The sequence below is a fragment of the Polypterus senegalus genome, chromosome 8 (assembly GCF_016835505.1).
Source record: "Polypterus senegalus isolate Bchr_013 chromosome 8, ASM1683550v1, whole genome shotgun sequence".
NCBI lineage: Eukaryota > Metazoa > Chordata > Cladistia > Polypteriformes > Polypteridae > Polypterus > Polypterus senegalus.
The window spans coordinates 102,738,020-102,752,505 of NC_053161.1; the positions used below are offsets into that span (position 1 = coordinate 102,738,020).

At 34.8% G+C, this 14,486-nt stretch overlaps 1 protein-coding gene across 10 annotated transcripts in view; it reads left to right on the top strand.

The window, feature by feature from the left end:
- shank3a (SH3 and multiple ankyrin repeat domains 3a) overlaps window positions 1–14,486 on the top strand; it is a 1,684,705-nt gene that overhangs the window by 567,277 nt on the left and 1,102,942 nt on the right. For all 10 annotated transcript variants that reach the window (XR_005634694.1, XM_039761519.1, XM_039761518.1 and 7 more), the window contains exon 5: window positions 12,985–13,056. Coding sequence is in view for 9 of the 10 variants with exons in the window: in XM_039761519.1 (XP_039617453.1) it covers window positions 12,985–13,056 (72 nt within the window). In the remaining variant the exon portion in view is untranslated. The remainder of the gene's footprint in view (window positions 1–12,984; window positions 13,057–14,486) is intronic.

Here is a 14,486-nt window from a genome sequence, read left to right on the forward strand (position 1 = left end):
AGGCTGATCCAAGCAACTATAGGCCAGTAGGCTCAAAAGACATCATAGGTACATTAACTAAAGACATTTTTAAAGAAAAGATCAAGCATCACATGTCAGGAATAGTTGTGTTAGCAGCTAGTCAGCATGGGTTCAGAGAGACAAATGTGATAAGAAACAGGGAAATGATAGTATTTATCTGGAGTTTCAGAAGGCTTTTGGTAAGGTAGTAAATGTAAGGTAAGTATTGAAACTATAATAAGCTGGAATTAAGGGCAGAAAGTGTAGATGGGTACAAAATTGATTTAAAATACAGGAATCAAAGACTTATGGGAGGGAAACATTTTCAAAATTAAGTGATGTAAAAAGCAATGTCTCTCATAGGATCAGTCCTGGGGAGTGCTGCTCTTTTTAACATGTTTAAATAATCTGGATAAGACTATAATCAATAAGGATGTTAAATTTGCACATTATGTCAAACTAGGTAGAAAGACAAATAATACAGAATCAGCTTAACTGTTACAGAGGGACTTGGACAGCTTACAGGCTTGGGTAGATTTGTGGTACCTGAAATGTAATGTAAGTAAGTGTAAAGTACTAAGGGTTCCTTTTTCTAGCAGAAAGGTAAGCTTTGTATACACAATAGGTTGTCTGAAAATTGAAAGTACAACTTATAAGAAGGACATAGGAGTCACAGTGAACTCTTCATTATCTACATCAAGGCAGTGTGCAGACACCACTAGAAAGGCATGGGGTGTAGAGTACAAGTCAAGGGCTGTTAGGAGAAATTGAAGTAGTTGAACCTTTTCAGTTTAAGCATAGGGCGATTAAGAGGTGACATGGTTGAAGTGAATACATTTATGAAAGGAATTAGTGCAGTGCATCCCACTGAATTCTGCAACAAGAACATGGGGACATGGTTCTGCAGTAATGTTGGAAACCTTTTCTTCAGACAAAGAACCATAAACGCATGGAGTAAATTACCAAGTAGTGTGGTGGAGAGTAGGACTTTAGGGACCATTATATCTTAACTTACAATACAATAAACAAACGTGCAGGGCTGAATGGCCTGTTCTTATCACAATTGTTCTAAAGTTCAAATTTTCTAAAGAAAATCCCTCTTACCCTAAACTGAATTAAGTCATTTGACAATGAATACATGAATGAACAACATATACACATTTATAGGCTCATGCTGTCTACAGTGTTGACCAGCCTCCATGGCTCCTCATGACTCAGACTTTATTGGACATTCATTTTCAGTTTTTGAGGTGAGGAAGACAGAAGTATCATTGGTAGACATGATGATGGGTTACATGTTCACACATGCTGGTAAGAGTTTTGCTATAATCTGTACCCATGACAGTACTGACCCTATAAACTGTGTAGCTGCAAATATTTAATAAATTTGGAACTTTCCCGTATAAAGTACACGTCTTCAAGATCTATTCCAATGTACTTACAAATGAAGTATTGCTGGCTTTCCTCTCCACACTTCAAAGTATAAAAGAAATACTTTATGCAATTGTAAATAATTTAATAAAAGGCGGATTCAGTTACAATACCACTTTTTCTCTCTAGTTACTGCTTCATAATATATATATATATATATATATATATATATATATATATATATAAAAATATATATATATATCCATCCATCCATCCATTATCCAACCCGCTATATCCTAACTACAGGGTCACGGGGGTCTGCTGGAGCCAATACCAACCAACACAGGGCGCAAGGCATTAAACAAACCCTGGGCAGGGCGCCAGATATATATAATTTTTTTTATTTTCTGAGGTTTCCTTTTTCTGCGTTCCACTCTTTTTTTTTCTTTTGACCTTTTCCTGCTTTAACATTTTCTCCTAGCTGATAATTCTAGTAAATTTTGCTGTTCTTGCCAAAGAAAAGACTTTTTGTTATGCTCTTCTGCTGCCAAAATTCTGTTGACCTCCATACCATGCTGTAAATCCATACCACTGGCTATAATGTGTTTATAATATAATTCAGCTGAAGCCATCTCATTCAATGACTAAGGATTGTTAATCCCCGATCAATTTAAGATTCAGAAAACAATTAAATAATACTTTTTTTTAGGAATGTAACTATTTTTTGTTCTTCCAGTTTAAGACACATTTTTCTCTGTTCAACAAAACATTCATTTCGCCTTTATGTATATGATATTGTAGACCTCGTGGCATGTGCTGATATAACTGGAGGAAGGTTGTTTCATTTAATTTAAAATTGTTTTCAATGTTTAGATGGTGGTCAATGGGTAACAGTTTGGTGCTTTCCAAGTATTTGTACTCTCTTCAGCTAAACTTTCATGAAAAACCAAAATTGAATTGAGGCAGAAAGAGCTGCTGTTTTCAAAAAGGCTGTGGTCACCTTGTGCTATAGTACCTATAGTTTCAACAACCATAGACTGATGAAAATGTAGCAACTATACTTATGTATATAGTTTATATAGTTATATAGTTTTATAACTTCATGTTATTTGAGGACAGATAAATTACCTTTACAATTTCTTCTTCCTCAGAATTTGAGCTTATAATACAAGTATTGATCTGAACAAGGTGTTCTTGTGTTTGTTTTTCATCCAGCAACACATAAAAACTTTAAGAAGCATTATGGATTATGACATGATTAAAAACAAACAAAACTGCTTCACAAACACAAGTTATACTTTGAACCAATTCAATTTATGTTTATTTGTTATATGAAATAAGTTCAGCTGATGTGGAAGGACACAATTATCACAATGTTAGAAATGAAAATAATTTGTTTTTGCCATGGCACAATTTTCACTATGCTGGAATTAATTAACTTTTCATTATTTTTTTCATATTGTATTTTTTAGATTTAGTGTTTTAGGAATTAAGAATTACTATTGCAGTGCCTATGCCAAGTGTCTTTACATCACTCTTTCTTTAAGGCTCCCATTCCATATACTGACAGCTTACTGTTGCCTCACAATTTGGAATTTGTAAGTGGCAGGCTTGCCCAGCATTTGGCACTGAAGCAACTCATTTGTATAATGATATGCCAGCTCATTCTGTTGGTGACTCTTCCCTAGGTTGATTGAGCTTGTCAGTGCCATTACACTACATAATTGAAAAGTACTGTTATTATATGCACAGTGTGCACAAGTTGACATTTTGTTCTTAGTAAAGACTTGCTGTGAAGGCAGGAGGAAGCTGTAGATGCCATATAAAAAGACGTGGGAGAGAAATTGTCAGGTCCATTAACAATGTTCAGTTCAGGGCAGGGTATCTTTGATTTGTTACTTTTTGACTTTGACTTTTAATCAGGCTTTGGAAATTTTTGTTCTCTACAAATAAACACATTATTAAACATATATGCTATAAAATAGTTAGTTATGTTGTGACCATTTCAATCTTTCCATAGAAAGGATCAATAAGAAGACGGGAACTCAGATTTGATTATCTTCATACTGAACAGCAGACTATAGATAGATTCAAGGCATGAATACAAAATGGGGTCGCTCAGATTTGAAGTCATAAAAAGATGAAAGGGTCAAGATCTTTACATTAAATTGCTTAAGTATCTGGACTTTTTTCAGTAGGTCAACCTTAAATGAGATGGCCATCATTACATCACACATGGTACAAAAATCTAAGTTACAATCACTGATAGTGTACTCATTACAAAAAAATAAACATCAAATTTTATTTATTTATAAAGCACTTTAAAAAACAACATCACGACTGACCAAAGTGCTGTACAATAAAACCCAACATATAAGACACAAAATAACCAAGGGGTAAAAGAAACAGAAACACATAAGAGCTGCAGAAATTCATAATAAAAAAGTACACGGATAAAATAACATGCAACAATTTTCTCTTAACTCATGCTAAATTTTAGTTTTAAAGTGGTAGGTCTTTGACCTGGAAATCTGTTTTGACAGTAAAAGTGACGTAAAAATACAAAAGTATGAAAACAACAAGAGTGTTTGTTATTCTCAGTAAAAACACATGGAAAATGCAAAAATAATGGTGAACTCAAAGTATCAAATAGGGAAGAAACCAACACTGGATCTGAAGACCTTTGTACTCAAGCATTGATTCTTTGTTCATCCCAAAGCAGTTGTCAGGATTCTGTTTTTATCTGATCAATTTATTTATTACTCTTATTATTTTTCGAGTTACATTATTTTGTCTCAGTTTTGTGGATGTATTTCTTTGTCAGTGCTGCCATTTTTTGAGTTTATTATTTATCAGTGACACTGTTTGAGTTTTGTGTCTCTGATAGGTAGTTGCTATGTACTTGTCCTGTGGTCAAATTTGTACTTAAAACCATCCTGCATTTATTTGCATAAATGTTATGTTATTACATGGTATTTCTATGTTTATTTCACACATCTTTTTTCATACTATATTTGTAATTTTTGATAACATTCTTGACATACAGAACACTTACTGAATAATTGTGTAAATATTTTTTATTCTCAGTCAACCCACCCAGTGTTCATGTTGTTGGATGTAGATTCCAGCTCCTGTGACCATAAAAAATTCAGTGGTAGGATAAGTTGTTGTTATGCACATAACATTTTTTTCTTTAGATAACTTTGTGATGTATTTTAGGTTACATGACTGAGGACTTAAGAGTAATTGTTTTTTGGTAGCATCATTGAAAAACCAGTCCTCCCGCACTTCTTCCTGTGAAAAGTAATGAACAGTTGATCAAAACATCCTTATTGCTTCCGCCAGAATTGTTTATGGTCTAAATTAAATGAAGTATGATGAGCCATACTTAAGACTTTCTTCAGGAAGGACTGTTTTTTATTTCATTACAAACATTTATTGTAAATGCAGACAGTTATATCTATCTTTAATCAATTTCTTTTCCTCCTCTGTTTTCAAATTTACAGTTTATTACAAGATATGTCATGCAAACAGTTTCATTATTAAATACACATAGTAGAGTGTCATCACTGGAACACTTTGTTCTTTGTTTGCGGTGCATAAAAATACATATTTCTTGATACACATATTTAATATGTACTAATAATTCTTGACATTTTTGATGCAGTCTTGAGCTACTTGACCGTGCTAAGGAATACTGCACATTTATATCACATTTGAATCAAATTTACGTCTAAGCCACATGCTTCACAGAGCAAAAAAAAATTAAACGGTCAAAAGAAATACCCCTCTTACTGATTCTAAGAGCATGTACTGTATACAGTTTGTGACTTTAAAGATTATATTAATAATGTATGGTAGAATATCGAAATAAACATATTCTACATAAGTGATAAGCATGTCTCAAAACTCACAAAGCTAGGTCTCCATTCAAAGTGTCCATTATGTCATTGGTGCTTGCTATTTCTGAATCCATGAAAACTTGTATCAGACTCAAACAGCCTCGACTGATGTGGACTGGTGTTGGGTCATTTTCATTGGGAATTCCCAACAATCTATACTAATAAAAGGAAAAGCCCTCACTCACTCACTCACTCACTCACTCACTGACTCATCACTAATTCTCCAACTTCCCGTGTAGGTAGAAGGCTGAAATTTGGCAGGCTCATTCCTTACAGCTTACTTACAAAAGTTGGGCAGGTTTCATTTCAAAATTCTACGCCTAATGGTCATAACTGGAAGGTATTTTTCTCCATTAACTGTAATGGAGTTGAGCTGGAATGACGTGGGGTGCGGAGTTTCATGTGACATCATCACGCCTCCCACGTAATCACGTGAACTGACTGTCAACGCAGTGCGTACAAAACCAGGAAGACCTCCAAAAAGCGCTTAAGAAAACATGCATTATATAATTGAGAAGGCAGCGAAACAATAAGAAGCGAGCGAGTGACATATACTACCATATTCATGAGTGCTGCTACTTCGGAAAGAAAGCAAGGTGTAAACCTAAACTTTAAATTAAGTTCATAGACAGGCTACCGCTGGCATTTCACATGCCCACAGGTAATGCGGGATACAAGTTTAATGAGAGGACGTAGGATATAAACGAGAGTTTTGATCACTTTGTAACTAAGTTAAAATTGTAGGTGAAGGGGTGTGCTTATGCAAATTCGAGAGACTGTGTTTGTGGGGATTGACAGTTAAGGCGGGTGGGGGAGTCACGCCATCATCTCCCCTCCCATTCATCTAATTTCGCTCTGAGCTGAGCTCAGCTAACGCCGCCTTCTGAAGCAACTTCGTCAGACTGCCACCAAATACTCACAGAAAAATCCACAAGTTAATACACACGCTGTCTCTAGAGTTTCTCCACACTGAATCCTCCAGGCACTACTTACAAAAGGTTACATTGACAATCGTGTTACGTTATTTTTAAAATCTTTCCTTTTCTTAGCACAAGCACAGCTGAGAAGCTTCGATGCATGTGCTCCATAACGCGTTAAAAATAATGCATTTAATCACACTTTGCATTACAAGCAAAGGGGAGCTTTTGTCAATGCATGATTTCCTGGTACACCGATTACATTGATCAGCATCCCGATTCATTTTACCCTCGCACCACCTTAGTTTGAGAAGAAGTATGAAAAATATGAGGTTAACACAGAAAACAGATCACCAATTCAAGCTTTATGAATAATCGATTCGCCATCAATAATTGTTTTGGTAAAGCCATCCTCCTTCCATTTTATAATTTTTCCGCCACTAGCCATGATTAAATGAACGGTAAAAAGTAAGAGCAAAGCGAGGGTGACTTATTTAGGCAGGCATATATATGACAGCAACACTCATGACAATGTCAATCATGTTACGCTATTATTAAAATGTTTCCTTTTCTTTTCATTACTTCTTTAACACACTACTTCTCCGCAGCGAGGCGCGGGTATTTTGATATATATATATATATATATATAATATATGAATGACCTCCAAAGAGCGCTGAGACTTTTGATATCATGAACGTGTCTGCAAAACTGTGGTCTCCTGCCCTGCAAAAGTCGAGCAGCCAGCGCGTGCATAGCTGTGCCGCCTTTGAGACGCTGACTGCGCTTCTGCCTTAAGTCAAAGTGAGCACTTTTAATTTTTTCATCCTCCCCTGCGCTATAGCCCAGACAAGTGCAAACACGGACCCCTTTTCTACACCACGGCAAAATAATATTAAGGCGATTCACACTTTCTTTGCACGATATACGATTATGAGGTCCTCACCTCGGATTATGAAGACACGACAGGAGTGGAGGACTGACAGTGCCATCACAGCCGATTAATGGCGGGACGCCTCACCAGTCTACACAAGACCCACCGCGACTGTCCCCAAAAGGCGATCATAACGCCAGCGAACACATCTCTATACTATATAAAAGGCAACTTTCCTTTCTTTACACCTTTTTCCTTTTATCCCAAACCAAAGCCTATCTCTCTTAACACTGCAGAGGACACAAAACTAATTTTCTTTAAATGCCGGTAAGGCACATTACCAGAGGCACAAATTTGAACGCTCACATAGAAAATGTAATTTCTATACCACAGCCGTCGTGTAGCGCCTTTCAAAAGGGATCTACTACCGAGAGATGATCCATATACATTTTAGCTGCTGTTAGTTACTTACCTGTTGTGTTACACAGTCTTTAAAATGTAGTTTACCCGCAACCACTCCAGTAGTGCTCAATGTACCTGTACTTCTTAAAACGTTAATGTTTTACTGTTTAATAACTTATAGACTATATTTTATTATTTTTCCCTTGCACTCAGTGACCAAAGCTATACACACACATATAGACACATACAAACATACACACAAGTATATGTATGTGTATATATATGTATGTATGTGTATATATATATATATACACACACACCCCTATCTAGATTATATATATATATATATATATATATATACACACACACACACACATACATACATACATACATACACACATACATACATACATACATACACACATATATATAATTTGTGTGTGTGTATGTATGTATGTGTGTATATATGATGTAGATAGGTATGTATATATATATATGTGTGTATATGTAGATATGTATATAGATATGTAGATATGAAGATATGTATGTGTATATATATGTACTGTATATATATATGTATGTATGTGTGTGTGTATATATATGACAGCAGCAATCCAAGCTGTGAGAAAACAGTAAAAAGGAGGCGTGTCAGACGTCATGGTACATTTTCTGATGCAGCTAGACGAAAAAAACTTTATGACGCTGCCGCCAAATACACAAAACAATTACTTTGACAATCATGTTACATTATTTTTAAAATGTTTCCTTTTCTTTTTCATAACTTCTTTAACACATGACATCGCAGTAAGCGGGTATTTTGCTATATATATATATCACAGCGACACTCATAACAGTGACAAAACAATTACATTGACAATCATGTTACGTTATTTTCAAAATGTTTCCTTTTCTTTCTCTTTCCTTCTTTAACACACTACTTCTCCGTTGCCAAGCGCAGGTATATATATATATATATATAAATAGATAGATATATATATATATAGATAGATATGAGAACAACATATATATATATATATAGATAGATAGATAGATAGAGATATATATATATATAGATAGTGTAACAGAATAAGATGCTTCTCGCACCCTTGTACCCTCAGACTATACGTCAGACACAAGGTAAAATCCAATGATGATATTTTATTATAATAATAAAGTGCACAAAGCACGCTCCTCTCCACAATTCTTCAATAAACAATAAATCACAAATACAATAAACCAATCCTCCACTCCCAGACGCTTAGCCACCCTGCCTCCCAACTCAGCTCATCATCTGGGAGCTCCCACAGTCCTTTTATATTCCCTGACCCGGAGTTGTTCCTTCCCAACAGTCCACAAGTCCTTATTCCTTCCGGGTCAGGGTAAATAATGTTTTTCTCACCCCGGAAGCCCGTCGCTCTTCCTATGACGAACGTCCGGGTCATAGGGCATGAAGAACTCTTTGGTCCTCCCTGCAGCTCCTCTCGTGGCCCCATGGCATCCAGCAGGGCGGTGCATAAAAACTACATGGTCCATAATGCCCTGCTGGTCTTCTGGGGACCTCCATGCTGCAAGGAGGGCTCCACCTGGCGGCTTGGGGTATTGGCCGGGGTACATGGCCGGCCATATCTTACAATAGATATGAGAACAACACTCATATCAATGACAAAAAAATTACATTAACAATCATGTTACGTTATTTTTAAAATTTTTCCTTTTCTTTTTCGTACCTTCTTTAACACACTACTTCTCCGCTGCGAAGCGCGGGTATTCTGCTAGTAATATCATAACATGCACTGGGGATTGCCATATCAAACCAAAATACTTAGCAAAGTCATTCAGGCAGTTTGTGAATATGATGATGCACAAAATGCTTGGTTAGCTGAACCACAGGGTGCCATTTTAATTCTATATGTTTAATTCTATATGCCACATCACATATATTGACAACCATGTGGATATTAACCGGTGCTAATAAACACTATCTCGTAACCATTCTGGAATGAATAGTTACTTTGTTTGTCTTTTTTTAAGATTATTTCTTGCTCAAAGCCCACATTCTCCAGGTTTCATAAAAAATGGATAACTGCATGTTTGTATGTCATATTCATATTAGATTAAAGAAGTGCCCAACTAGTTATAGTGAGTGGCTGAGATTGATAAAGGTTAGAATACTAAAAGAAGTTCCCAAAGATCAAAGCAGAATTCATTAGATCATGAATTAGAACTTTATTTGTCCCCAGGGGAAATTTGGCTTTTTACAGAAGCTCTTTAAATAAATAAATAGATAAACAAATATATATACATACACACTATGGTCTGAATGAACATACACCACAATTATTAAAAGTGAGATAAAAAAAAGGGAAAAAAATTCTTTATGTTGGCGTATTATTGTTTTTATAAAGGAGCCTCAGTAGTGTTTTGTAGTAGTGTCTTGGCTTCTGCTGAATAATTAATTGGTTGAAAGTACTAATTGAACAAGTTTAAAGAACAAAACCAAAATCATAGTTAAAACAACACTAAAGTGTCACCAGAGTTCTTTCTAAAATGAATCAGTTGATCAATCCCTAGTCTTTCACAAAGCCATTCCTTTAATAATTTAAGTTCAGACTCTAGTCACAGTATATTGAAAAGGGCACCTGTGTTATATGTCATGGCCGCCATGATGTCACCAGCCACATTCCTGGCAAATTAGTAATATAGTGGCCTCCAAATACACAAAATGATAGCAAGCATAGAAAAACAAACACCCAAAATGGCAAAAACATGACATCACCAAAATGAAGATTAAACAAAAAAATTTAAACAATAAAATAAATCATTCTTTAAAAGCAAGTATAAATGCCAGAAACAGAAAAATGCATTCCTGATAGGTGCAAATATCTTTTGTCTTGGTAGTCAGTTGAAACAAGATTAAAGTACTTTGCAGTTATATGTGTAACATTAAATGGCTGATGAGCCACAGACCATGGGGGGCTACTTGACACACTAATTTTATACCCTGTAACATCTGTCACACTATGAAATATGAAGAAAATAAATTCTATTTAATGTATTTGAGTTTTCTGTCAGCTTAGCAAGAAAGATGAAGTTGTCATGTGATTTAACGTTAAAGAATTCTACCACTGCCAAGTTAGCATTTATCACAGTCCTCTGTTAAATGTAAAAAAAAATATGGTAACCATCTCAAATGTGCAAATTGTATTTTTCAGGTTATCATTAAGTTTTTGTTCATTTGTCCTTAAAATAAATATAATTGGATTAGACAACTGTATGCTGGTTTGTTGAAATCAGCAGCATTGAGATTATAATCAAAATGTTGATGAGAACAAAGGCTTGAAAGCACAATGTCATGCTTTATAAAGCCTTTAACATTCTTTCAGAGGTGCTGTCTATTATATTTAGCTTTCTGAGGAATGGATCAGTTGTTCATTTCATGCCCTTTTCTCCTTTATCTGTTTGAAATGTTTACTTTTACTCAGTCAGCTTCAAATAACTACATATTTGTCATTTTAGCACATTTTGCATATCCATACCAGTGCTTCACTCTTCCTGAACTGTTTTTCATGTATCTATTTCTGTGACTGACGTGTTACACATGCTGTAAGCTGACATAGATTGACAGTGCCATTATTACAACTCTGCAGTTCAGCTGCTGGTGACATTGCATGGATTCTTAATAAATATTATACACTATAATTCTAATTGTTTTACATCGGCCAGTTTAATGTGTCTTACAATGTTACAATTTAGTGCAGTTTTTTCTTTGTAAGATTTATTATATATGTATGTATATAAGATTGGTTATTTAAGCTTTCCTTTACTAATGAGCACACCAGTGGCTCTGAAACTGAATGCAGCCTTTCAGAATTCAGTTTTGTTTGCTCCATGTCCACTCCATTCATTGTTATTTGTCATTATTAGGATATAATTTAGGAAGAAAAAGCAAATTAAAGAAAGTAACAAAATTGAGTTAAGCACTTAAAGCTATGGCAAAACTAAATTTATCTTAAAACATTATTAATATAAATTGCGCTGTGTTGCAATATACTGAAAGCAGAATAAAAGAAGAGAAAAAATGTACAATGAGATCAGTTAGAGGTAAGACAACTGATTGTGAAAATAGTTGGGACAAAACCCAGCAGCAACAGGAGTCCCTGATGTCTTTTATTTTTATAAACATATTGTTACCACTGGAAAGCACTCAAGGAACAAGAATACGAACCCCTGTCTCCTGGGAACTTTGGGTTCCCCTCAGCTATTTCCCCTTTGTCCTCACCTGGAAAGAGAAGGCATATTTTTGTTCACTTGTGGTTTTCCCTGAATTCCTTGCTCTTACCTCATATGAAGTTGGAGCAGTCTTTGCCAATATTTACAGTATACACTGTATGTTAGGTTTTCTATCCCTCTGGTCATTTACTGGATGTCCACAGCTTTTTTTTGATGCACACAACCAACTATTTTGTAGAGTGGTAGTTTTTCATTTAGCCTTGTTACTATATGTAGTATTCTGTGTTTTTTTCTTCTCTTTTTAAAATTTGTTCTGCATTTCATATTTATCAAATGTACACAAATGTTTGTGTATATCGACTGATTATAAAATAAATGCAAAAGGCAAAACCCATTGTTTTATCCAATTATATAATACATTGAGGAAATGCCAGTCATTTTGAAATGTGGAGATAAGAGAACAGTAATCTGAATTATGGTATCTTTTGCGTTTGTATTGCCAAAGGGAGCCACCAAACAAAATGGTTCTATAGGTCCACTCTCATATTCTCATTTACTTTTTCTTTCTTGAATTGTGACTATGCACTATATAAATAATAATTTTTTTCAAACTCTTTATTATTAATTTCAGTTCTGAGAATTAGAGTTTAATGCAAATGGCAATGAATATATTCTTACCAGCATAGGAACAAAATAGTCCAGAAACAGATATTCTCCTACAACTGTATAAAGTGTGTACCAAATGCAGCATCCTTCTTCTGTCATATTTCAAACTGGGATGTTTGAAACTCCAATGACTGGTGTGTGTTAGGAGCCTTTACATTCTGAGTCAGTACACTCCACTTGCAATATCACAGCACACATCTGTAATGACATTTCAAACTAAGATATATTTCAAGTGTCATTACAATTTTTCATCTACAAGGTGAAATAAAAAACCTAACAGGCAAAGGCTACTGTGTGAATAAGTGGTTAAGAAGACCTGGTGGCTGTGAAATGCGCTCTTCCATTAAAAAGTGAGATGTCTTTGAAAATAAAGTGCTGGCCATGTTTAAAAGTACATAATGCTAAGAGTCTTCTGCTTCTCCTTCTTCTTATTATTGCCCCACTGTCCAGGGCTGTTTCCTGCCCTGCAACTAGTGTTGCTGGGATAGCCCCTTGTCCCTCGCACCCCTGACTTGCATTATTATTATTATTATTATTATTATTATGCTGGATTAAGTTATAAAATATATTAAATATAAAATATTCCATTCATATATATATATATATGTTTTTTTTCTCTTACAGTTTCGTTACAAGCGACGGGTTTACACCCAGACTCATCTGGATGATAAGCAATTGGCAAAGCTCCATACAAAGGTCTGTTTTTTATTTATCCCTTTATCAGTTTATCAGCTGCTCCTAACCATTGTTTATAGCATTCATATGACTTTTAAAGACTTTTGAAACTACAGTATGCTGTGTTCTGTTTTTCTGATTTTGAGTATTATGCAGCCCTGCATTAAAAGAATGAGTTTGAAAGGACAGATGGATGATTTTGAATTGGATTAAATGGGCTCAGGAAATGGTTTGATGGTTGAATTATTCTGCAATGTGCTCAGTTTGAAATGTTCTGCGGATTGTTCAATAATTTTGTTTTTTATTAATTAAAATCCACACTCTGTACAAGTCAAATAATCTCTCAGATGGCTTTTGTGAGTGTCCTTACTGTAGCCTATTAGAGAAGATAAAATTAAAGAGGCAAGTTAGATGGAAATCCTTGGTAATTTTTCTGATTGTGTGATTTCTGTATTAAATCTGAATTTAGACTTTTACAAATGACACGTACAATACAGTGTAATTGCTTTTGATTTTTAGCCGCACAGGGCTCTTCAATTATAGTTGTAGTTGTTTTTTAGTAAAGAAATAATGCGTCTTTATTACATTTTTTTCATTGTTGATATTTTCTTGTTTAAACGTCAATGAGCTCACTACCTAAAATCCAGGCATATCTTACCAAAAGCAAACTTGTTATATATTTCTTCTTTCCATTCTTGTTAAATCTGTCATTTATCTAAATGGGGTTTGGAAAAGGGTAGACAAGGCTGGTATTGACATCAATGGAAGCAGGTTCTTTTTAAACACATACACAAGCCTGAGACAAACCTGGAATGCAAGAAATCTTGCTTTCTCATGCTAATGTTTAATTTTCACTAGCTTAATATTTAAAGCAAAAGCTGTAAGTTGTAAACCATTTAAAGTTAAAAGTTTGCCCAGCATGACAGATTTTAGTGTGAATGATTATCTAAATGACACACAGAGATCCTCTTGGATGCTGTATAAGTTGAATTTATTGCTTAAACAAAATTTTTGGAAAATAACATAATATATAACAATTGCAGCATATATATTGCTCTTTTTACCTATCCCACCTGAGCATCAGAAAGTTCTTTAAACAAAGTTATTAATGAGACAATAAAAACACCAGATGCAAGAGTATAATTTAGGTCCAGTAGGATGAAACCAGAACAAAAATAACATGTAGCTGATGAAACTTGATTTCATCTTTTTAGAGCCGGATCTAATCCTGTGCACAGACGGACTTAGGGCATTTAATACTATACACAGTTCAAAAGTGTATTACCCTAGGCATAACAAATAATGAACAGCAATAGATTGCAAAGACCATTTACTTTTAGAGAATGCAACTATCCTTCCTTTTTAACCCTGCTACTTGTGATTTTGCATTTTATTTATTTCAAAGTGTCTATCATGAGAAACATTGTCAATGGGTCATAAAAGCAGAGTCA